Below are 26476 nucleotides of genomic sequence, written 5' to 3' on the forward strand. Positions count from 1 at the left end.
CATGGCACTGCACATTTATACTCCATATCCCATAATGCACTGCACATTTATACTCCATATCCCATCATGCACTGCACATTTATACTCCATATCCCGTCATGCACTGCACATTTATACTCCATATCCCATCATGCACTGCACATTTATTCTCCGTTATCCCATCATGCACTGCACATTTATACTCCTACACATTTATACTCCATATCCCATAATGCACTGCACATTATACTCCATACCCCATCATGCACTGCACATTTATACTCCATATCCCATCATGCACTGCACATTTATACTCCGTATCCCATCATGCACTGCACATTTATACTCCATTATCCCATCATGCACTGCACATTTATTCTCCGTATCCCATCATGCACTGCACAGTTATACTCCTACACATCTATACTCCATATCCCATAATGCACTGCACATTTATACTCCGTATCCCATCATGCACTGCACATTTATACTCCATATCCCATCAAGCACTGCACATTTATACTCCGTATCCCATCATGCACTGCACATTTATACTCCGTATCCCATCATGCACTGCACATTTATACTCCGTATCCCATCATGCACTGCACATTTATACTCCGTATCCCATCACGCACTGCACATTTATACTCCGTATCCCATCATGCACTGCACATTTATACTCCGTATCCCATCATGCACTGCACATTTATACTCCATATCCCATCATGCACTGCACATTTATACTCCATATCCCATCATGCACTGCACATTTATACTCCGTATCCCATCACGCACTGCACATTTATACTCCGTATCCCATCATGCACTGCACATTTATACTCCGTATCCCATCATGCACTGCACATTTATACTCCATATCCCGTAATGCACTGCACATTTATACTCCGTATCCAATCACGCACTGCACATTTATACTCCATATCCCATCACGCACTGCACATTTATACTCCATATCCCATAATGCACTGCACATTTATACTCCGTATCCCATCACGCACTGCACATCTATACTCTGTATCCCATCATGCACTGCACATTTATACTCCGTATCCCATCATGCACTGCACATTTATACTCCGTATCCCATCATGCACTGCACATTTATACTCCATATCCCATCATGCACTGCACATTTATACTCCATATCCCATCATGCACTGCACATTTATTCTCCGTATCCCATCATGCACTGCACATTTATTCTCCGTATCCCATCATGCACTGCACATTTATACTCCTACACATTTATACTCCATATCCCATAATGCACTGCACATTTATACTCCATATCCCATCATGCACTGCACATTTATACTCCGTATCCCATCATGCACTGCACATTTATACTCCTACACATTTATACTCCATATCCCATAATGCACTGCACATTTATACTCCATATCCCATCATGCACTGCACATTTATACTCCATATCCCGTCATGCACTGCACATTTATACTCCATATCCCATCATGCACTGCACATTTATTCTCCGTATCCCATCATGCACTGCACATTTATACTCCTACACATTTATACTCCATATCCCATAATGCACTGCACATTTATACTCCATACTCCATCATGCACTGCACATTTATACTCCATATCCCATAATGCACTGCACATTTATACTCCATACTCCATCATGCACTGCACATTTATACTCCATATCCCATCATGCACTGCACATTTATACTCCGTATCCCATCATGCACTGCACATTTATACTCCATATCCCATCATGCACTGCACATTTATTCTCCGTATCCCATCATGCACTGCACATTTATACTCCTACACATTTATACTCCATATCCCATAATGCACTGCACATTTATACTCCATACCCCATCATGCACTGCACATTTATACTCCATATCCCATCATGCACTGCACATTTATACTCCATACCCCATCATGCACTGCACATTTATACTCCATATCCCATCATGCACTGCACATTTATTCTCCGTATCCCATCATGCACTGCACAGTTATACTCCTACACATTTATACTCCATATCCCATCATGCACTGCACATTTATACTCCGTATCCCATCATGCACTGCACATTTATACTCCATATCCCATAATGCACTGCACATTTATACTCCATATCCCATCATGCACTGCACATTTATACTCCATATCCCGTCATGCACTGCACATTTATACTCCATATCCCATCATGCACTGCACATTTATTCTCCGTATCCCATCATGCACTGCACATTTATACTCCTACACATTTATACTCCATATCCCATAATGCACTGCACATTTATACTCCATACCCCATCATGCACTGCACATTTATACTCCATATCCCATCATGCACTGCACATTTATACTCCGTATCCCATCATGCACTGCACATTTATACTCCATATCCCATCATGCACTGCACATTTATTCTCCGTATCCCATCATGCACTGCACAGTTATACTCCTACACATTTATACTCCATATCCCATAATGCACTGCACATTTATACTCCATATCCCATCATGCACTGCACATTTATACTCCATATCCCATCAAGCACTGCACATTTATACTCCGTATCCCATCATGCACTGCACATTTATACTCCGTATCCCATCACGCACTGCACATTTATACTCCGTATCCCATCATGCACTGCACATTTATACTCCGTATCCCATCACGCACTGCACATTTATACTCCGTATCCCATCACGCACTGCACAGTTATACTCCGTATCCCATCAAGCACTGCACATTTATACTCCGTATCCCATCATGCACTGCACATTTATACTCCGTATCCCATCATGCACTGCACATTTATACTCCGTATCCCATCACGCACTGCACATTTATACTCCGTATCCCATCACGCACTGCACATTTATACTCCGTATCCCATCAAGCACTGCACATTTATACTCCGTATCCCATCATGCACTGCACATTTATACTCCGTATCCCATCATGCACTGCACATTTATACTCCGTATCCCATCATGCACTGCACATTTATACTCCGTATCCCATCACGCACTGCACAGTTATACTCCATATCCCATCATGCACTGCACATTTATACTCCGTACCCCATCATGCACTGCACATTTATACTCCGTATCCCATCACGCACTGCACATTTATACTCCGTATCCCATCATGCACTGCACATTTATACTCCGTATCCCATCACGCACTGCACATTTATACTCCGTATCCCATCATGCACTGCACATTTATACTCCGTATCCCATCATGCACTGCACATTTATACTCCGTATCCCATCGTGCACTGCACATTTATACTCCATATCCCATAATGCACTGCACATTTATACTCCGTATCCCATCACGCACTGCACATTTATACTCCATATCCCATCACGCACTGCACATTTATACTCCATATCCCATAATGCACTGCACATTTATACTCCGTATCCCATCACGCACTGCACATCTATACTCTGTATCCCATCATGCACTGCACATTTATACTCCGTATCCCATCATGCACTGCACATTTATACTCCGTATCCCATCATGCACTGCACATTTATACTCCATATCCCATCATGCACTGCACATTTATACTCCATATCCCATCATGCACTGCACATTTATTCTCCGTATCCCATCATGCACTGCACATTTATTCTCCGTATCCCATCATGCACTGCACATTTATACTCCATATCCCATAATGCACTGCACATTTATACTCCATATCCCATCATGCACTGCACATTTATACTCCGTATCCCATCATGCACTGCACATTTATACTCCTACACATTTATACTCCATATCCCATAATGCACTGCACATTTATACTCCATATCCCATCATGCACTGCACATTTATACTCCATATCCCGTCATGCACTGCACATTTATACTCCATATCCCATCATGCACTGCACATTTATTCTCCGTATCCCATCATGCACTGCACATTTATACTCCTACACATTTATACTCCATATCCCATAATGCACTGCACATTTATACTCCATACTCCATCATGCACTGCACATTTATACTCCATATCCCATAATGCACTGCACATTTATACTCCATCATGCACTGCACATTTATACTCCATATCCCATCATGCACTGCACATTTATACTCCGTATCCCATCATGCACTGCACATTTATATTCCATATCCCATCATGCACTGCACATTTATTCTCCGTATCCCATCATGCACTGCACAGTTATACTCCTACACATTTATACTCCATATCCCATAATGCACTGCACATTTATACTCCGTATCCCATCATGCACTGCACATTTATACTCCATATCCCATCATGCACTGCACATTTATACTCCGTATCCCATCATGCACTGCACATTTATACTCCGTATCCCATCATGCACTGCACATTTATACTCCGTATCCCATCATGCACTGCACATTTATACTCCGTATCCCATCATGCACTGCACATTTATACTCCGTATCCCATCATGCACTGCACATTTATACTCCGTATCCCATCACGCACTGCACATTTATACTCCGTATCCCATAATGCACTGCACATTTATACTCCGTATCCCATCACGCACTGCACATTTATACTCTGTATCCCATCATGCACTGCACATTTATACTCCGTATCCCATCATGCACTGCACATTTATACTCCGTATCCCATCATGCACTGCACATTTATACTCCATATCCCATAATGCACTGCACATTTATACTCCGTATCCCATCACGCACTGCACATTTATACTCCGTATCCCATCATGCACTGCACATTTATACTCCATATCCCATCACGCACTGCACATTTATACTCTGTATCCCATCATGCACAGCAGAACCTGGAGATAAACAGGGGAGTGCAAAACCCCAGGTAACTATGGCAGCCGGCGTGTTTGTCTCCCCAACGCTTGGGCTCACTAACAAGGTGACTGATTGGCTGCAGGACTAGGGGTGGGCAGAAATAAGGGGTATGTGCCTAGGGCCCCCCAACAAGGACACTTTGGGGCGACCAATGAAACTTCAGGAGACCCATTATCCCTACAGGAGCGGCTGAACCCTTACAGGCCAGTTTATCAAAGGCTGGAAAAGTCTTTTGTTTTGACATCAGTGGAAAAAATCTGAGATGTCAGAAAATGTTCCGCTATTTCTCTCTCCTATTTATCCCGGGGCGCCCGGCCGTATTCCCACTGGCACCTTGAGAAATTGCAGGAAAAAGAACGTTTTCGTGACTTTTCACCTCACGTGACTGATGGGAATGATTTTGGCTCAGAGGATAAAGCGAAGGCTTGGGGTCGGGGTCGGAGAAAAAACTTTGATAAATGAGACAAATTGTTACAGTTTTTTGATACCAGAGGAAAGTCATAAGATTATTCAGAACTGTAGGAAAATCCTTTATATACAGGGAAACCTAGTGAGAAATAATGTAGAGTTTTACCTGGAAGAACATTTCTCAGTTACTGTTCAACCCTGGTCTGTCAGAGGGTACGGGGAGTAGCACTCATCTACTGTAGGGCCTCAGGCTTGGCAACACTGACATAAAGTGCCCTACTGTCTCCATCTTACCCTACTGTCTCCATCTTGCCCTACTGTCTCCATCTTGCCCTACTGTCTCCATCTTGTCCTACTGTCTCCATCTTGTCCTACTGCCTCCATCTTGTCCTACTGTCTCCATCTTGCCCTACTGTCTCCATCTTGTTCTACTGTCTCCATCTTGCCCTACTGTCTCCATCTTGCCCTACTGTCTCCATCTTGCCCTACTGTCTCCATCTTGCCCTACTGTCTCCATCTTACCCTACTGTCTCCATCTTGCCCTACTGTCTCCATCTTGCCCTACTGTCTCCATCTTGCCCTACTGTCTCCATCTTTCCCTACTGTCTCCATCTTGCCCTACTGTCTCCATCTTGCCCTACTGTCTCCAACTTGTCCAACTGTCTCCATCTTGCCCTACTGTCTCCATCTTGTCCTACTGTCTCCATCTTGCCATAATGTCTCCATCTTGCCCTACTGTCTCCATCTTGCCCTACTGTCTCCATCTTGCCATAATGTCTCCATCTTGCCCTACTGTCTTCATCTTGCCCTACTGTCTCCATCTTGCCATAATGTCTCCATCTTGCCCTACTGTCTCCATCTTGCCCTACTGTCTTCATCTTGCCCTACTGTCTCCATCTTGCCCTACTGTCTCCATCTTGCCCTACTGTCTCCATCTTGCCCTACTGTCTCCATCTTGTCCAACTGTCTCCATCTTGTCCTACTGTCTCCATCTTGTCCTACTGTCTCCATCTTGCCCTACTGTCTCCATCTTGCCCTACTGTCTCCATCTTGCCCTACTGTCTCCATCTTGTCCTACTGTCTCCATCTTGCCCTACTGTCTCCATCTTGCCCTACTGTCCCCATCTTGCCCTACTGTCCCCATCTTGCCCTACTGTCTTGCCCTAAGTGCCCTTATTCCTACCTACAAATCCTGTTCTCTGTGGCCCACTATGTACTGTGCAAGAATGACAACTCTATATTTGAAATTAGACAAACAAAAACACTATAAAAGGTAAATATATCCCTTCCATACTGAGACACCTTACTAATATACTGAATTCCCAGGTCATGAGATGCTTGCTTGCCCGTGTATATATATATATAGAGTATACAGACAGTGCAATATACATACTGTAATGGAATGCACTTGAAATGCTTGATGTGTTGCTCGGGATGAGGAATGAGAGGCAACCTGCGCCCCCTAACACAGACTAAGAAGCAAATATTGTTGTTTCTATTTGAGTTTAATGAGCGGCAGTAGAGATATATGAGAGAGAGAGCAGCCCGAGACATAAGCACCATAGCGGGTTCCTCACTGTGTAGATCACATACATGTTCATACATGGTCCTTTAATAGAGCTGATACCTTATAGAAGTTCCTACAGTATATATGGCGGGTACCAATGAGAAAGACAATCTTTTGGCCGTTAGAAAGCTTTCCTAATTCCAAACTCCGCTGGAATAAAACACAATTAATGCCATTCAGCCCGTAAAACAGAGGCGCGTCCATGCAAACGAGAGAAAAGAAGATACAAGAAAACAAAACAAGGTTAATGGAGTGTGTTCCGCCGAGAGACAATTCATTGGGAACAAGAGCGTCGGAACAGTGAATCCTTTGTTTTCCTTCTCGCGAGAGAAATTCCCCCGACGTTGTCAGTAGCCAAAGAGCAGGTCAGTCGTCATCCATGGGCGGCTAAATAGCCCCTTTGTCTTCCTTAATTAAACTCGATTAAGGGAATGATTAACATAAGGAATAAAATGGAATTGTCGTCGCCCCGAGATTAGGGAAAGGCGCTAAGCCGAGTGTCCCGGGTCCGTAGCGATTGGGTCCCCGCTTATAAAATGATGACATCATACAAAGAATTCATTGTCACCAATAGGCAAGCGGGGAGCATAGGGACCTCAGTCCAAATGGGTCGGTACCAAAACCCACATTGAGCCACTCAAGCCGACCCCTCCGTCCCTGGTTGGTAGGTCCCTGCTCTCGCTTAAGGTCACTATAGGCGTCGGATTCACAAAAGCCTAAAAACCCTGCACTAAAGCCCAAGGCTGGAGTAGAACTATACATCCCTGTTTCCTGGCGGAGTCACGTATGGACTTAGCAAGGCAGAATTTTTAAACTCAGTGGATTAAACAATACAGTCCTGCACTCGTTACATGTCGTACAAACGGATGAAATGGGTCGAATTTCCCAAAAAGAAAAATTAAAAACATAGAAAAATAATGGCAAAGACACGTGAATGGGCTGCCTAGAGTAAACCAATCATACGCAGCAAGCCCCCCCGGATATGTGCAAACAAACTCACCTCGACTATGGCTACACGTGAAGTGGGGGGTTCGGATCCCGTAATTAAAAACAAAAAGGGTGTGGCCGTTAATGCAAATGACGTTGGTTAGGTTTGTTATTGGTACAGGCAGACCTGGCATTTGATTAGGACACTGCTCACATGTGATAACCAAAGCGCAGGGGGTTAAAGTCCGGAATTTAATAGAATTAAAAAAAAAAAAGATCACTAAAACAACACCCCCCCCCCCCAACACACACACACTTCTTCCTGGATAATATGGCGGCAGAGTGATTGCACCTGTAGGCTTGTTACAGGTGGCCATTCTCCTTGCCTAGTGGCACCCTAGCTGAGTATTAGTGGCACCCTAGCTGAGTATTAGTGGCACACCCACAGAGCGGCAGGGAGTTACTTGCCCCGCCCATAATCCTGACCATTGGTTCCGCCCCCACCCCACAGCGGATATCTCTGTGATTTTCAGATGGGGGCCGCAGTATTGGATCGCTTCCCGTGGCGCGCCACGTCCGATGACCCAGAAGTGATTCTTCCCTAAAAACAATACTCTGGTGAGGGAATTAGAACAATTTGGCTCTTTTCTTCAAGTCGTTGCGTCTCCAGAGAGGCAGCTTATCAAATTCCTGTATCGTCATTCTAAAGATTTCTTGAAAGATTTCCGGGGCGAGGTGGCGCTAAAAGGAGAGAAAAAAATATTATTTATAGGACAAAATTCCTATGGCAACAACATAGATAGTTGGGTATGAATCCATGAAACCAATACGAGCCAATCAAATGCCATCGGAGAGTAGAAGCTAACTGCTGATTGGTTGCTATAGGGTAACTGGAAGAACAATTATACATATGTAATGTCCAATGAGGCAGCACTGACCTCCAGTCTGGTCCTGTCCACGTCCCTTAGGATCTTGTTGCGTGCCGGGTTACCGACAACCAGCATCTCATAGGGGAAAATCTGGGATAAACAACAGAAGGGATTGTGATTGGCACAAAATCAGGAGAAACGGGAAACACATTTTTAGATGGAGGCTGATGATTGTCTTCCTACTGGAAGTGTGAGGTTCCCTGTGCACAAGTCCGGCTTGGGACTCCTCCAGTTACATGGGAGTAGGAGAAACAATAGGTTAGCTGAAAGCAGTTCTAATGTGTAGCGCTGGCTGAAAGCTCAGACTCAGGCACACTTTACTGCTGCGCTGCAAGTTGGAGTGATATCCCCCCCCCCTCACCCCCAGCAGCCGATCAGCAGAACAATGGGAAGGGAGCAAGATAGCAGCTCCCAGTAGGTATCAGAATAGCACTCAATAGTAAGAAATCCAAGTCCGGCTTGGGACTCCTCCAGTTACATGGGAGTAGGAGAAACAATAGGTTAGCTGAAAGCAGTTCTAATGTGTAGCGCTGGCTGAAAGCTCAGACTCAGGCACACTTTACTGCTGCGCTGCAAGTTGGAGTGATATCCCCCCCCCTCACCCCCAGCAGCCGATCAGCAGAACAATGGGAAGGGAGCAAGATAGCAGCTCCCAGTAGGTATCAGAGTCTGGCTTGGCTTAAAATCTGTAAATAAAAGGGTTTTATCCTGCCAAACCCACCTGTTAAGAAGCTTTTACATTTATTTCCATGCACAGAATAATCCCTACCAAGGGCCCCACCATGTCACCAACTCTCCACCACCAGAGACATTAGAAGAAGGGAAAGAGCACCACAACCACTTGCCTTTGGCTCCAACATGTTAGGCATTGAGACGCCCCTATCCATTCTCATTGCAGGAACGTGGCCATCTGGTAGCGACTACGTGGAAAAACATTTAGAGAAGCACTAGTTACACATAAAGCAGGGAGGGTAAGTCCGGCTTAGCTAGGTGCCATATGCAGGGCAGTTAGGCATGCAACAAGCACTAGGCAAGGGTACAGTTTGCCTATGAAGCCATAGTTAGAGATTAGAGAAACAGGATAAAGCTCGTCTACAGCGGCAGCGACGTTTGGCACAAAGAGGAGCCCAAAAGCTGCAGTTGGTTACAGCCCCCGGGCCCCCAGGGTTGGCTTCCAGCAAGGCCTCCTGCTCTCCACCTGCTAGGGCCCTGCTACATTAGCCACACATGATGGAATTCTCTTACATATCCCGACCCAAAGCTCTTGGCAGAGGTTTATCAGCAGAAAGTGGAAATAACTTTTTTTTTTTTTTGGAAATTCCACAGAAAGGGAAATTATTATCAGAATGAGGAAATGAGTGAGATTTTACTTGGAAACTCATCAGAAAGCACTCGGCTCACTATTGCCCCTATGCCGTGCTACAGGCACGAGACAGAAAAATAAATAAAGAACAACTGCAAACCCTTCAAACATAAATGCATAGCAAGAAATGTTTAATGTTTGTGGATATTTAATTGTTTATCATTCTATTCTGTTTCTTTTTTATACTGGAATTAAATATATCACTTGCTAGGGTCTGCATCCTGTCTGTGGTTGTTATGGTCAGATACTCTAGCAACCAGTTAACTCTTAATAGCACCACTATTTATAACTGTCTAATAGAAATGATGTAAATCTATGGTTAGACTTTCCTTACTTTCTTTTGCCTAGCTGCTGTGCAGGTATTGCTGGTTTAGCCTAAACTGCCATTCTCCTTAGGCTGGCTATCCACAACCCTCCTCATTATTTCCAAAGCTTTTTAGGGGGAAAAACCCTATCAGCCCAGGGGTTGGTCAGGAACTTTAATGTCTCAGCACAGACGCAGAAGATATGCCCCCAAGTGAGCTCATTGTCTGTAAGGAGAGATACCATAAAACGGGGTCCCCAAATGTTTTTCCCCCACACTTAAGTTTAAGGAGTGCAGGGGAGCCAAGTATGAAAATAGCTTCTGGGGGTGCCAAATACAATCTGCGACTGGCTATTTGGTATATGACTACCGGCCTGCAGGAGGTAGGGCACATTTAGTAATACATATAGCAATAAAGGTACAGCACACAAAACTCAATAACTATAGGGTAAAGCAAAAGGCAACAAGGGCTAAATGTGAGAAAAGTCAAAAGTAAAACAAAAAAGAAGAAGGGGGAGGAGGAGAAAATGAAAGTGAAGGGAGAAAAGAGAGCAGAATGGGAGAAGGGGGAAATTAATAGCAAAAAAAAAGTGGGGAGAGGGGGAAACAGCTAAAGGTCCCCATACACGGGCCGATTCTGGCTGCCAATTTGGGTCCCTTAGACTGATTCGGCAGCTAATCGCCCCGTGTATGGGCACTAACGACGGGCCTGCCCGACTGATATCTGGCCTGAAATCAGACAGATCTCGATCAGGCAGGTTAAAAAATCTAGTCGGATCGGGGACCCCATCGGCTCGTTGAAGAAGATCTGAAGGCGTATGGCCACCTTAAGGGTCAAGACAAACAGAGCTACTAGCAGCAGCTACACAAATAGACAATGCTGATCTCTATGTGTGTTTAGCAGAGGCAATTCTCAGTATTGTCATTGGCAGGGGTTTTTCTGGCATTTAGTAGCCGTGACAAGTAGCTGCTACTAAGTAGTTGTAGATTGTAAGCTCTTTTGGGCAGGGCCCTCTTCACCTCTTGTATCGGTTACTGATTGCTTTATGTTACTCTGTATGTCCAATGTATGTAACCCACTTATTGTACAGCGCTGCGGGATATGTTGGCGCTTTATAAATAAATGTTAATAATAATAATAATAGTGTGTCTTCACCCTAAAAAGGGATAAAGTGAAGAGCAACTGGGACATTTGCAGAGGAGGGAAAATGGCAAAACAGAAGAAAAATAGGGAGACGAGACAGCAGTGGGAATCAGGAAAGAAAGATGTGGTACAACAAGAAGAGAACTGTGGAAGGGAGAGATAAGAACGTTATGCATGTGTGTGGGGTATTGCTGAGGTTTCAGTATGGGGGAACATGTTCTGGGCAAGGGTGTGAATGAGAAGAGCCTGGAACCTCTGCCCCAGAGGCTGGGAGAAGCAAGCATCAGAACTGGGCTTTATACATTAGCGGATATAACGTGTTTATTATACACACATACATGCAAGTGCCGGATATACACACGGTATTCATATTGGCACACCTACCCACTCACATGCCCCATTAACATCAGGCTGGTTTTATATAATAATGAAAGGAATAGTTCAGTAGGAAGCACCTACCTGATATTCTGAAAAGAAAAAAAAGGTAAATATTAGTATTAGTAATGAATAAAGGAAAAGAATAACAATCAAGCTGTCCATAAACGGGGCAATAAAATCTGCCACCTCAGCCCCCAGTCAGAGATTCCAGCTGATTGGTCTGTGTATGTAGGCCTCGATAAATCAGCAGGATACCTATTGGCAGACTAGAAAATCCCCTCGGGTAAGGACTGCATCTGCATCCTGAATTAGGATCTGCCCATTGGCCTTGGGGCCAAAAGACCCCATCAGCCCAATTTGGCCCACAACATTATCAGTGGATCTATTTGTGCAGGGCTGTCCAACTGGAGGCCCACGGATGAGAACCCCCAAAGGATTTTTTTGCCCCAGTTTGCTCAGAGGTTCCATAGATTTCATTATATAGCATTGTCATTTTAATTGAATCCAACACGTATGAGATATAACTAGCACACTGCCAGATTTAATATGTTGGACAGCACTTTATTAGTTTATTATTAGTTCTTTTTGGGTTCCAAGGGGAAACAAACCCAGTCCCAGTATTTAACAAAAACTAACAGGAGTTGTAGTTCACCAAGCTGCAGATGGAACAACGTTTGTATAGTGGCAAATTCCCCTCTCATACAACCTCCCTGACAAAAGATAGAAGAACTTACCTCGAACGCCGCCACTTATATCCCCGTAACTGTCGTAGTGGCCAAAGTCAGTTGAGACCGGCTGCAGAGGAGGGAGAAGAGAAAGGACATTATACATACATTAATACATAATACATACTCATACATACTCATCCCAAACTGCTCAGCTGTTTGAAAGCAAGCATCCTATTGGTTGGTTGGTATAGATAATTGGACCCCCAGCCAATCTTGTAGCTTTTATTACCTTACTGCTTTGCTTATTACCCTAATATCCCATGGGACAGTGGCAATGAAATATATGGACTCACTGGCGAAACATTCTGCACCAGTGGCGGGTGGAAGTATCGTGCCACATAAATGGTTTCTTGCCCGTGGGCACAAATGACCTTCCCAAATAAATGATGGTAAAATGAGCCTGAGGATGATGAGGGGATAATGCCAGAGGCACGTATCATACACAGAGGGACATTGCTCTTAGGGTCCTACCCAGACTCCCCTCTAATGACTATAATATACGCCATATTTTGCTTCATACCAAATGCCCCAAAGCCAATGATTAATCCAACTGCAGAACAAGCTCATCTATTTACTCTGTATCAGAACTTTGTACCTCTCTCAGGATGGACAAACACAGATACAACATTTTTGACTTTCGGTCAATTAAATATTTATTTTCTTATAGACCTAGGGATGATGGAACAGCATTACCTCATATTTATTTTCATTGCCCCCACCTCCCCACCTCTTCCTCCAGGCCAGGAATCTTCTTCTGCATCAAAGAACCAACAGGTCTATGAAGTGTAGGGACACCTGGCACCCAAAAACGGGCAAATGGGGTCCTTGGGTGGGTCTCCTAGGGGGTATTCTAGGTCCCTACTATGATCTGTTTAGTAGCCTAGCCCAATTTAGTCTTGCGATGGGATGGGTAGGATTGGGCAACCTCACCAAACTACCTGATCTTTCATGACAGACCTTAATCTCCGCTAAGACCAATGTTTGATGATTCTGCTGCCCCGGGTAAATGAAGATCAGATAGGATGTACAGAAATTCTTGCCTAACCCATTGCTGGCTTTACTTGCCATGTTGATGTTTATCATTTGGATGTTCCATATACTCACTTTGGGAAAGCTACAGTAAAGCTGTTTGTAAAGACATGTTAATGGACAGTTCTGAGTTGCTTTTTGCTGTACAGACCAACCCTACACTTTGGTACAGCCATAGAGCATTAATGTGCATAGAGAAGGGTTTTTGCAGGAAGGAGTTGGTAAATGTCAGTTGTCTGTGTTGCCCTTTAGTAAGCTGAAAGGAGTCTCAGCCACCCACTTGTGTGGTTATAGCTTTGGTCTCCTTTTAATTACTGAATCTTAATTAGACATGTCACTCAGGGCAGGTTTATACTAGCAGGGCAATGTGACCCCATTCGCACATAGACATGTTGTGTATAGGCTTTTACAATGAGGTCTGTGTCACTTCTGGGAATATTTATTTATAGGTACCCCTGGAACTATAGCAGGGTGACTGTTACCCCAATCTTTCTATATATCTGTAACCTTGTTATGGGCTAAGGGGGCCCAGCCTGAAGGCCAGTTAGGGGGGGATTTGGGGTGAGTGCTTATTTGTGCCCTGGGTACCCCTGGAACTATAGCGGGGTGACTGTTACCCCAATGTTTCTATATATCTGTAACCTTGTTATGGGCTAAGGGGGCCCAGCCTGAAGGCCAGTTAGGGGGGGATTTGGGGTGAGTGCTTATTTGTGCCCTAGGTACCCCTGGAACTATAGCAGGGTGACTGTTACCCCAATGTTTCTATATATCTGTAACCTTGTTATGGGCTAAGGGGGCCCAGCCTGAAGGCCAGTTAGGGGGGGGATTTGGGGTGAGTGCTTATTTGTGCCCTGAGTACCCCTGGAACTATAGCAGGGTGACTGTTACCCCAATGTTTCTATATATCTGTAACCTTGTTATGGGCTAAGGGGGCCCAGCCTGAAGGCCAGTTAGGGGGGGGATTTGGGGTGAGTGCTTATTTGTGCCCTGAGTACCCCTGGAACTATAGCGGGGTGACTGTTACCCCAATGTTTCTATATATCTGTAACCTTGTTATGGGCTAAGGGGGCCCAGCCTGAAGGCCAGTTAGGGGGGGATTTGGGGTGAGTGCTTATTTGTGCCCTGGGTACCCCTGGAACTATAGCGGGGTGACTGTTACCCCAATGTTTCTATATATCTGTAACCTTGTTATGGGCTAAGGGGGCCCAGCCTGAAGGCCAGTTAGGGGGGGATTTGGGGTGAGTGCTTATTTGTGCCCTGGGTACCCCTGGAACTATAGCGGGGTGACTGTTACCCCAATGTTTCTATATATCTGTAACCTTGTTATGGGCTAAGGGGGCCCAGCCTGAAGGCCAGTTAGGGGGGATTGGGGTGAGTGCTTATTTGTGCCCTGGGTACCCCTGGAACTATAGCAGGGTGACTGTTACCCAAATGTTTCTATATATCTGTAACCTTGTTATGGGCTAAGGGGGCCCAGCCTGAAGGCCAGTTAGGGGGGGATTTGGGGTGAGTGCTTATTTGTGCCCTGGGTACCCCTGGAACTATAGCGGGGTGACTGTTACCCCAATGTTTCTATATATCTGTAACCTTGTTATGGGCTAAGGGGGCCCAGCCTGAAGGCCAGTTAGGGGGGGATTTGGGGTGAGTGCTTATTTGTGCCCTGGGTACCCCTGGAACTATAGCGGGGTGACTGTTACCCCAATGTTTCTATATATCTGTAACCTTGTTATGGGCTAAGGGGGCCCAGCCTGAAGGCCAGTTAGGGGGGGATTTGGGGTGAGTGCTTATTTGTGCCCTGGGTACCCCTGGAACTATAGCGGGGTGACTGTTACCCCAATGTTTCTATATATCTGTAACCTTGTTATGGGCTAAGGGGGCCCAGCCTGAAGGCCAGTTAGGGGGGATTTGGGGTGAGTGCTTATTTGTGCCCTGGGTACCCCTGGAACTATAGCAGGGTGACTGTTACCCCAATGTTTCTATATATCTGTAACCTTGTTATGGGCTAAGGGGGCCCAGCCTGAAGGCCAGTTAGGGGGGGATTTGGGGTGAGTGCTTATTTGTGCCCTGGGTACCCCTGTAACTATAGCAGGGTGACTGTTACCCCAATGTTCTATATATCTGTAACCTTGTTATGGGCTAAGGGGGCCCAGCCTGAAGGCAAGTTAGGGGGGATTTGGGGTGAGTGCTTATTTGTGCCCTAGGTACCCCTGGAACTATAGCAGGGTGACTGTTACCCCAATGTTTCTATATATCTATAACCTTGTTATGGGCTAAGGGGGCCCAGCCTGAAGGCCAGTTAGGGGGGGATTTGGGGTGAGTGCTTATTTGTGCCCTGGGTACCCCTGGAACTATAGCGGGGTGACTGTTACCCCAATGTTTCTATATATCTGTAACCTTGTTATGTGCTAAGGGGGCCCAGCCTGAAGGCAAGTTAGGGGGGGATTTGGGGTGAGTGCTTATTTGTGCCCTAGGTACCCCTGGAACTATAGCAGGGTGACTGTTACCCCAATGTTTCTATATATCTGTAACCTTGTTATGGGCTAAGGGGGCCCAGCCTGAAGGCCAGTTAGGGGGGAATTTGGGGTGAGTGCTTATTTGTGCCCTGGGTACCCCTGGAACTATAGCGGGGTGACTGTTACCCCAATGTTTCTATATATCTGTAACCTTGTTATGGGCTAAGGGGGCCCAGCCTGAAGGCCAGTTAGGGGGGAATTTGGGGTGAGTGCTTATTTGTGCCCTGGGTACCCCTGGAACTATAGCAGGGTGACTGTTACCCCAATGTTTCTATATATCTGTAACCTTGTTATGAGCTAAGGGGACCCAGCCTGAAGGCCAGTTAGGGGGGGATTTGGGGAGAGTGTATATTTGCAGGTACTCCTAGAACTATAGTAGGGTGACTGTTTCTCCAATTAAACATATTATCCCACGTGTTACTCTTACCCGGTGGAGTCCATTCCTTCCATAGCCAGGGAGGGAGGAGGTTTTGGAAGAATCAGATTGGAGATCTAAAAAGACAGGAAAGAGACTTGTTGCTTGACTAGAGCATTCTGCTGTGTTTTGCTGGAAATAAAAATAAGGGTGTAGCACTGGGCTTTGTAAGTGAAAATAAAGTGTGAGAGACACAGGGTAGTTGGAGTGTGTGGTACTAGACTGTGTGTGGGTGCAGATAAAAATGGGGGTGGGTCACTGGGTTGCGTGTGTATAAGTGTATCTAAACAATTGGGGGGGGGGGGGGGGGGGGGGAATGGCCCAGATTATAATGAGGTGGGATACCATTAGGGAGTTTTGGCACTTACAGTCGTATCGGTGGGAAGAATGAGTCCGCTCTCTACTTTCTTTCTCTTCTTTCAGTATCAACTGACCCAGACCTGAGTTTAACTAAAATGGAAAGCAAGACAAAAAGAGAAAAGAGGTTTTTATTATACATATGGGCAGGAGCTGCCACACTGTTTCCTTTAGAGACAGCACATTATCCGGGTACAGCTCAGTATGTACAAGGAACATTAGTCTTCTGTTTATTTGCTTTTATACAAATGGTTGGGAGTTGCTATACTGATTACCTAAACCAGTGCTGTTTATACATGTATTGGAATAATTATTTCTCACACCACATGTTCTAAGGGCAGGTTATATAAGCACAATATGGCCCATAAATATCCCTTGGGGGCCACACCTTTATAAAGATAGATTTGTGCAACATATTTGTAAGGGTCATTGTTGTGCAGCCCAGTTAGAACAAGATGGTTCCGTTAGCCACTGGGATCCGGTGCCCTCGGCACTGGGCCTCACCTTCAGTAGCTGCTCCTCATGAAGCTGCCGGCGTTTCTGCAGTTCCTCGCCATCTTCCTCCCGAACGCTAGACCGCCTCCTGGGATCAGAACCTGGATCCAGAAATCACAAGGACATTGACTGTGAAAATCCCTTCTCTCCCTCAAATGCATCAGCCGCCATCTGTCTCTCTTATTTAATTCCCATTGGACCCCAGTGACTTGCTCACTGCAGTTATATTGCTTCCAAAACCACTGGACTGGGGATTACTAAACAGTTTAAGTGCAAATGTTAAATGAGATTTATTCTCTTGCTGAGGAATTCAGTATAAGTTATTATTGTATATAAATATTATTGTTTTCGTGCCCCCTTTGGCGCCTCTGCACAGTGGAAATGACGGGGCAAAACTGCTTTAATAAATGCAATTTGTCAGCAGCAAATCAGAATTTCATACATAGGTTGCCTACACACGCACAGATCATGCAATCTGATTGGTTTGTGCAATATAAATCTATTCATGTTCGGTCACTATGATCAGACTCAGACTGGCCCAAAGCTGATCAGTCAAAATGAGAAAGCAGACTAACTAGTGATCCCATTTTGCAAATCAGGACAGGGCTTGACATAGGCCAAAGTCATTTGCCCTGAGCCCCAACATTAAAGGGGCCACTTGGGGGAAGAATGTACATAAAATAACACTGGGAATGTTCCTCGTTGGATAGGGCCCCAGCTTACCTGCATTGCTAGGGGCCCGTCTCCCCTAAACCCTGTCCTAGGCCCAAACACTTTAATTCAGGGGAAAACAAACTGACCCTATAAGAGTATAAGCCTTTGGCCCCCCGCTTAAGACCCACCTCTTCAGTGAAACCATCCCCAATATTAACTTCCATCTCCCCTCCCTAATGGCGGGACAGTACCTAATAGGAGACCCCACAATGCACCAGGCTCGCCAGAATATGTGCTGGGTTTCAGGTGCATGGTGACAGCAGATTGGGGGCATGACTCAGTTAAACCCAGTTAGTTACGTGGGAGTTTTGGGGGGTACCTTGCATGTTAGAAGAGTCATATGACCAGTTCGAAGCAAAGCAACATCCCAAGACTTTCCACTGCTCACTGAGTTAAGTTTCTGCCAACTGTTGCCAGTCAGTCAACTGAACAGCAGGTGGCGATGTTGTTTCAAATTCACTGCACCTCACCCTTTTAAAATAAGCACCTAATAAGGCAAATGAGCAATTAATTCATGTGTAGCCTTGTAGCATGGATTTCTGGTTTTAAAGGGGTGAGGTGACACATATTCACAAATAACACTTCGTACCACTGCGCAGTCTGATTGCGGCGCTACTTGCGCAGCTCTGTAATGGTTGGACATCATGAAAGAATGGACAAATGAACATCTACATGGACATGACAATGGGGAGGGTTGGTGTTTCAGTGAACAAACTCAAGCACTTCAGTCTGACCTCTCTTTAAGTGTCATTGTTAGGCAATGAAAGTCACTTATACTGGCATTTTTGCACAAGGGAACCAATGAAATAATAGCAGGAGATGTTTGATGTAGAGGACTGGGCCAATAACAGTTGTATTAACTATATTTAGTGGGCAATGGGAGTCCGTGCCTTATGCCACAGGCATCTATGGTATCCGGCGGCCACTGGATATGCGGGAAATAGTTCAGCCAAAATGTGGCAGGGGCAGTGTCAGACATTCTATATAGTACCTCGGGCCTATGGTTGCAGCCGTGGCCAACTATCAAGACTTCAGAGGCCTCACGTGGTCCCTGATGGTTCAAAGAGGCCTCACATTGTTAATAAAAAATAAACCTAAATTTAGGTGCAACTGAGCATTGAAGGGGCCCCTCACTGCTGATAACCAATGAAAGCCTTTGATTACATTCTCCCCGCACAGTTTCAGGCAGCATCAAGACGTAACGTTGGTTCGGTTGGCATACCTATGGCAGCAAGAGAAGGTGGGCCGGGCCAGTACTCTGTCTCAATCTTTGGGACCTCGTTGGGTGCCGGTGCGTGAGCGGCCGGGAACTTGGAGGACTTGATGATATCCTCGGACTCGCTGTTCTGTGCTGCCAAGGCAGCTGCATCTAGATGGGATTAGGGTTCTCTTTATAAGTTGCAATTTGCAATGCAGGAGCAAAAGGGTTAATTTCTGCCTTCCCATGTGACCAATCCACGTGCGCCAGAAAAGTGTCAGATGTTCGGAAATGGTTTTGGCTCACTGTATAATATGATGGTATCATTTAATATTTATACAGAGGGGTAGAAGCTGCCATGTTGCATTCCTCTATAGACAGCTAGGGACGAGGGGCAGCTTGCTGGGTGCTCAGTATATTATCAAGTGCATTCTTCATGGGCTTCACTTATAGGGTTTGTAGAGTGTAAGCTCTTTTGGGCAGGGCCCTCTTCACCTCTTGTATAGGTTATTGATTGCTTTATATGTTACTCCTTGTAGAGTGTAAGCTCTTTTGGGCAGGGCTCTCTTTCCCTCCTGTATTGGTTACTGATTGCTTTATATGTTACTCCTTGTAGATTGTAAGCTCTTTTGGGCAGGGCTCTCTTCCCCTCCTGTATCGGTTACTGATTGCTTTATATGTTACTCTGTATGTCCAATGTATGTAACCCACTTATTGTACAGCGCTGCGGGGATATGTTGGCGCTTTATAAATAAATGTTAATAATAATAATAATAATAGGGGTAGTTCCTAGAACATTCTATTGCAGCTTTGCAATTGGTCTTCATTATTTGTTATAGTTTTTGAATTATTTGCCTTCCTCTTTTATATCTTTCCAGCTTCCAAAAAAGCCAAAAAAAAACTATTGCCCTGTGAGCTTACAACTGTGTGATTATTATTACTTTATATTTCTGTCTCACTCCTATTCAAACTGCTGCCTGGTTGCTAAGGTACACAAGACCCAAGACCCTAGCAACCAGACAGCTGCTGAAATTCCAAACTGGAGAACCACTGAACAAAAAGCTAAATAACTAAAAAAATGAGGACCAATTGCAAATTGTCTCAGAATATCCATATCTAGAACATACTAAAAGTTAGTTTAAAGGTGAACAACCCATTTAATTCTCAATAAATCTGATTAGGACCATTGTAGTGATGTCTATGAGTAAGCAATATGGCAGCTCACACTGATGTGTATGAACACTAATAGCTAAGCCCTCACAATTGAGTTTTTAAGTGAAAGTAAATTGAAATTGTCTCCTACGTATATTCCCCTCTGATTCCAGAATTCCAATCCCGGAACAGCTGCACTCAATATAAAGGCAGGGGTTGGCTGAAGGAATCATCTCACAATTGAGAAATGCTCTTATATATGGCATTAATTATTATTTGCACAGAGAAAGTGGGGACATGCTGCGCCCCCAATTACCCGACCCCCCTCCCACGGCCTGAGCCAGTGCTTTATGCACCACGAGGCGCTCAGCGAGGGCACATTCCCCCCGTCAGTACAACGCTTGGGTAATTGCAGGCAACATGGCAGCCCAACAAATATTCCTATTGTCTCCCAGGAAAAGCTGTTTCTGATTCCGGGAGAGCATTCCTGCCGACATAATGGCTCCTCTGCTGCTTATGGGATGGGAACTGCTCAGTCGGCCATTTACAGTTTTTTTTTTGTCTATCGTCACTGCTTTAGGGATTAATTACTAATATGTCAATCACCCACGGTGCAGAATATTCTGAAGAGAGGGGGAATGAGTGATTCATTGGGGGTGGGGAGGAAAGGGGATCTCACCATCAGCATAGGAAGGGGTTCCTTACTGTAAGGGCAGTCAGGTTATGGGGTTCCCTACCCAGAGAGGGGGAATGAGTAATTCATTGGGGGTGGGGAGGAAAGGGGATCTCACCATCAGCATAGGAAGGGGTTCCTTACTGTAAGGGCAGTCAGGTTATGGGATTCCCTACCAAGAGAGGGGGAATGAGTGATTCATTGGGGGTGGGGAGGAAAGGGGATCTCACCATCAGCATAGGAAGGGGTTCCTTACTGTAAAGGCAGTCAGGTTTTGGGATTCCCTACCAAGAGAGGGGGAATGAGTGATTCATTGGGGGTGGGGAGGAAAGGGGATCTCACCATCAGCATAGGAAGAGGTTCCTTACTGTAAGGGCAGTCAGATTATGGGGTTCCCTACCAAGAGAGGGGGAATGAGTGATTCATTTGGGGTGGGGAGGAAAGGGGATCTCACCATCAGCATAGGAAGGGGTTCCTTACTGTAAGGGCAGTCAGGTTATGGGGTTCCCTACCAAGAGAGGGGGAATGAGTGATTCATTGGGGGTGGGGAGGAAAGGGGATCTCATCATCAGCATAGGAAGGGGTTCCTTACTGTAAGGGCAGTCAGGTTATGGGGTTCCCTACCAAGAGAGGGGGAATGAGTGATTCATTGGGGTGGGGAGGAAAGGAGATCTCACCATCAGCATAGGAAGGGATTCCTTACTGTAAGAGCAGTCAGGTTATGGGATTCCCTACCAAGAGAGGGGGAATGAGTGATACATTGGGGGTGGGGAGGAAAGGAGATCTCACCATAAGCATAGGAAGGGATTCCTTACTGTAAGGGCAGTCAGGTTATGGGGTTCCCTACCAAGAGAGGGGGAATGTGTGATTAATTGGGGGTAGGGAGGAAAGGAGATCTCACCATCAGCATAGGAAGGGGTTCCTTACTGTAAGGGCAGTCAGGTTATGGGGTTCCCTACCAAGAGAGGGGGAATGAGTGATTCATTGGGGGTGGGGAGGAAAGGAGATCTCACCATCAGCATAGGAAGGGGTTCCTTACTGTAAGGGCAGTCAGGTTATGGGATTACCTACCAAGAGGGGGGAAACAATTCTAATTGGCCATTCTTAGCATGAAACTGGCACTTCCTGGCACACATGGATGGGCCCAATCTGTCATCTTCCACAGAGATGTTAGTGGTTGGCATGCATAGGTGCCTTATCCCAGCACAGCTGAATGGCAGGCTCTAAGCCAGGGAATGCTCCTGGGTGCTGAACGTTATCACCAGCAGGGGGCCGCAGCTTGCACCCCATCATACCATAGCAAGTGCAAGGAGGAAAGGCATCAAGCAGAAGTATAGAGATAAATTAAAGGCAGAGGAGGTAAAACTTGGCTTGAGGGAAGGTTGGTTCATGCACAGATACCTATAAATGCCCCTCTATCTGGGGGTAGAACAGTCAGCATTAAGCCGAGTTTCATTAAGCCGAGTTTCATTCCCTCTATACTGTTCCCTCAAAACACAGGAATGGCAGTAATTCATTTTGAAAAATATATGTGAAGCTCAATGGCGCCCCCTAATGGGGATCTCTCATTACTACAAAGTGAGAATGATCTGCGCTAAGAATTCCGCAGCCGGAAATGGCTCTTACAACCGCAGGAATTCCGCGCTCCTTCTAAAATGTTCTAGGGTTACTGAGAGAGGAGGTCGAGTACTTACTGAGAGAATTGGACCGGCCAGTGAGTTAAATGTTCACATGTTAAGGGGGAGGACACAGAACAAGCCATGAAATAAAATAAAACAAGACAAGGTTTCAGGGGAATGAAATGAAGCACAATGCAGTCGACATTTAGATGAAGAACAGAAAACAAAGTGTCGCTGCAGCGCTGATAATGATTGGCCCATGCAGTCGGCAAAGAGTGATTATAGCAGTTGGGCGCCCCCTAGGTTTGCTATAGAAAAACATAATTATAGATGCATGAAAATTCACCAATGAGAATGCTACTGAGCAAAAATCTGATTATAAGTGCAAGAGAAGTGACCAATGAGAATGCTGATTCCCAGCACTGTGTCAGGCCCCTTGCTGGTACCTTACATATAGAGATAATGATGGCATTTTCCCGTCATTATATGGCACAGGAATCAGACATGGGGATAAAGGGACAGACTTGTTCAGTGCTGGGAAACTGTGCTTATTGCTCCCAACTCCAATTGCAGGAACAGAGAACAGGGAGCCGGATTTACTCACATCAGCTGGGATTTTCATTGGGGGATTTCTTGCATTCTAATGGGGATTTGGGGGAAAGTTTTATTGTGCAATATTGCTTTAAGAATACACCATTGATGTTGCCGGACTACAGCTCCCAGCATGCCTCACCCTTCATTATATGTTACATTATTCTGGGATTTGTAGTCCGGCAACAGCTGAGTAACGTTGGGTTGAGCAATACAGCGCAGCAGGGTTTAGTTACCCTTTATTTTTAGCTTGCTCTGCTACAGATGGAAGAGACACAGACGTGCCACCGTAGCCCACACCCTATAGCGTTTAGAGAAAAACATCAGTTCAGCTGGAATCTTTATGAGCAAAAGGCAAGGAATTAAAGGGATCATGCGCCAGGGCCAAGCTAAGGGCGGAGAGGCGAAGCAATGCAGGGAGGCTTTACCGTGTTGCTTGTAGATTGGAGGCTTCCTGTAAATGTTAATGCCTTGATCTGTGGGATTGAAACAAGTAAAGTGGTTAGAGATAAATCATAGGGGTAAAACAGGGGGAGAGGGGAACTGTAGGACACACAGACAAAACAGATTGAGTTAAGGAGCACACAGAAACGAGAGCGTTCAACAGACGCACCCTAGGAGACATCATCTGTAACACAGAACGAGAGTACAGAGATGAGTATGAGAAGAGGAGCAGTCGGAATAGACAGAAGAGATACTCTAGCATCTACATGGTAATGCGGAGAGAGAGTCCCACCCTACAGAGACTGTAACATGGGAGAGAGTGCTGAGTATATGCATTGTAACATGGTACCGACTGGCCAGGACGTCCCGAGGGCACCATAGACTGCCCGGTATGTAGAGAGTCATATTCTGAGACAATTTGTCATTGGTCTTCATTTATTATTATTTGTGGTTTTTGAATTATTTAGCTTTTTGTCCAGTGGCTCTCCAGTTTGGAATTTTAGCAGCTGTGCAGTTGCTAGGAGCCAATTTAACCTAGCAACCAGGCAGTAATTTGAAAGAGATACTGGAATATAACTAGAGGAGGGTCTAAATAGAAAGATAAGGAATAAAAAGTGAAAATACAATTGTAGCCTCGTTGAGCAATAGTTTCTGGTTGCCGGGGTCAGCGACCCCCATTTGATAATTGGAAATTGGGGTCAGACAAATAATTAAAAAAACTATCAAAAATAAAAATGAAGACCAAATCAAAAGTTTCGCTAAAGGTCCAATTCAGGATACAGATATAGTACCGGGGGGAGGGACAGGTAACTGTCAGTAGTGCCCTGTATGGGGACACGGGAAAGGGATAATGTTGCACAGACTTAGGGGCTACAGAAATGAACATGTAGGACTGTAGGAGGGATACTGAGCGCTGCCGGATATAGAGCTGATGTGAATGAGTGGGATACGGACATCTGACCACACACAGCGACAATCATACACTTATTACAATCAGACGTATTACAATGAAATCTATGGGTCCTGGAAAAAAGCAGGGGAAATCTGCCCAGTTGTTTATGATAAATTATTACTATCATTATTGTGTCTCTCTCAAATCCTTTCTTTTAATTGCTTGGTATGTGAAGCATTTGTTAAGGCCAGTGACCCTAGCAACCAGCCAGCTAGTGATGCACAGAACAAACTAATACGCCGGCTGCCAATTAGCTAAGAAAATCTGTTTGCTAAAGTTATTGCCAAGATCAACTTTCCATTTAACATGATATGTGAACAAAACTCACAGAGTAAATGAACTTTGTCTGTGTGACTGCAGGGCTGTGATTGGCTGTCCCCCTCCTACTGTGCTTCTGGCCCTTAGGACACGCCCACCCCTCATTTGAAACCCAGACAGGGACCTGAGAGGATCTATAGGGAGCTCCAATAAAGGGGCCATTGTTACAGAAAGGATTTCCCAAAGGGAAACCAGCACTGTATATTATATTATATTTTTTTTCATTTATCCTATATTTCTCCTTTACTGATTCAACTCTGACAAGAAACATTCAAATATAATAATATAAAAATATAATGAAAATATCGTAGAGATGTTTGGAATGAATGCAATAAACAGTTGAAACTCATCAAAAAATTGGATTCACTAAGTGACAGCCCAGTCACCCCAAAACCCCCATCAACAGTACATTATATTGTAATTGCTTTTATACACGTTCAATATTTGGTGTTACTGTTCCTTTCTATTGAGAAGGTGCAATTGCCCTGACTGGGGCAGCTCCATGCACATTATTTGCCCCATGTGGCTTAGAACTCACATTTCAATAGCAGATTTGGGTGCCCTTGCACTGACCAATTTCATATGAATCACGCCACAGATGGTTGGACCACGGTTAGACTGACGAGGCCTAAGAACTACAGACAGCTTCCCTGTGAGGGCAACTAATATGGGCGCAGGAAGTTGGGCACAACTAATATGGGCGCAGGAAGTTGGGCACAACTAATATGGGCGCAGGAAGTTGGGCACAACTAATATGGGCGCAGGAAGTTGGGCACAACTAATATGGGTGCAGGAGGTTGGGCACAACTAATATGGGCGCAGGAAGTTGGGCACAACTAATATGGGTGCAGGAAGTTGGGCACAACTAATATGGGCGCAGGAGGTTGGGCACAACTAATATGGGCGCAGGAAGTTGGGCACAACTAATATGGGCGCAGGAGGTTGGGCACAACTAATATGGGCGCAGGAGGCTGGGCACAACTAATATGGGCGCAGGAGGTTGGGCACAACTAATATGGGCGCAGGAAGTTGGGCACAACTAATATGGGCGCAGGAGGTTGGGCACAACTAATATGGGCGCAGGAGGTTGGGCACAACTAATATGGGCGCAGGAGGTTGGGCACAACTAATATGGGCGCAGGAGGCTGGGCACAACTAATATGGGCGCAGGAGGTTGTGCACAACTAATATGGGCGCAGGAAGTTGGGCACAACTAATATGGGCGCAGGAAGTTGGGCACAACTAATATGGGCGCAGGAAGTTGGGCACAACTAATATGGGCGCAGGAAGTTGGGCACAACTAATATGGGCGCAGGAGGTTGGGCACAACTAATATGGGTGCAGGAGGTTGGGCACTACTAATATGAGTGCTGGAAGTTGGGCACAACTAATAT

The 26476-nt window shown here is 45.3% G+C and overlaps 1 protein-coding gene across 33 annotated transcripts in view; it reads right to left on the reverse strand.

Moving 5' to 3' along the window:
• Window positions 1-6754: 6754 nt before the first annotated feature.
• ablim1 (actin binding LIM protein 1) overlaps window positions 6755-26476 on the reverse strand; it is a 147568-nt gene continuing 127846 nt past the window's right edge. For 15 of the 33 annotated variants that reach the window (XM_031906305.1, XM_031906290.1, XM_031906288.1 and 12 more), the window contains 10 exons: window positions 23797-23844; window positions 19358-19504; window positions 17431-17522; window positions 16938-17019; window positions 16582-16646; window positions 12619-12679; window positions 11966-11973; window positions 9541-9615; window positions 8705-8785; window positions 6755-8507 (listed from right to left, as the gene is read on the reverse strand). In XM_031906305.1, coding sequence (XP_031762165.1) covers window positions 8394-8507; window positions 8705-8785; window positions 9541-9615; window positions 11966-11973; window positions 12619-12679; window positions 16582-16646; window positions 16938-17019; window positions 17431-17522; window positions 19358-19504; window positions 23797-23844 — 773 coding nt within the window. In that variant the 3' untranslated portion in view covers window positions 6755-8393. The remainder of the gene's footprint in view (window positions 8508-8704; window positions 8786-9540; window positions 9616-11965; window positions 11974-12618; window positions 12680-16581; window positions 16647-16937; window positions 17020-17430; window positions 17523-19357; window positions 19505-23796; window positions 23845-26476) is intronic. The other 18 variants (XM_031906300.1, XM_031906311.1, XM_031906297.1 and 15 more) reach the window with 3 other exon arrangements.

This window comes from Xenopus tropicalis, chromosome 7 (assembly GCF_000004195.4).
Source record: "Xenopus tropicalis strain Nigerian chromosome 7, UCB_Xtro_10.0, whole genome shotgun sequence".
NCBI lineage: Eukaryota > Metazoa > Chordata > Amphibia > Anura > Pipidae > Xenopus > Xenopus tropicalis.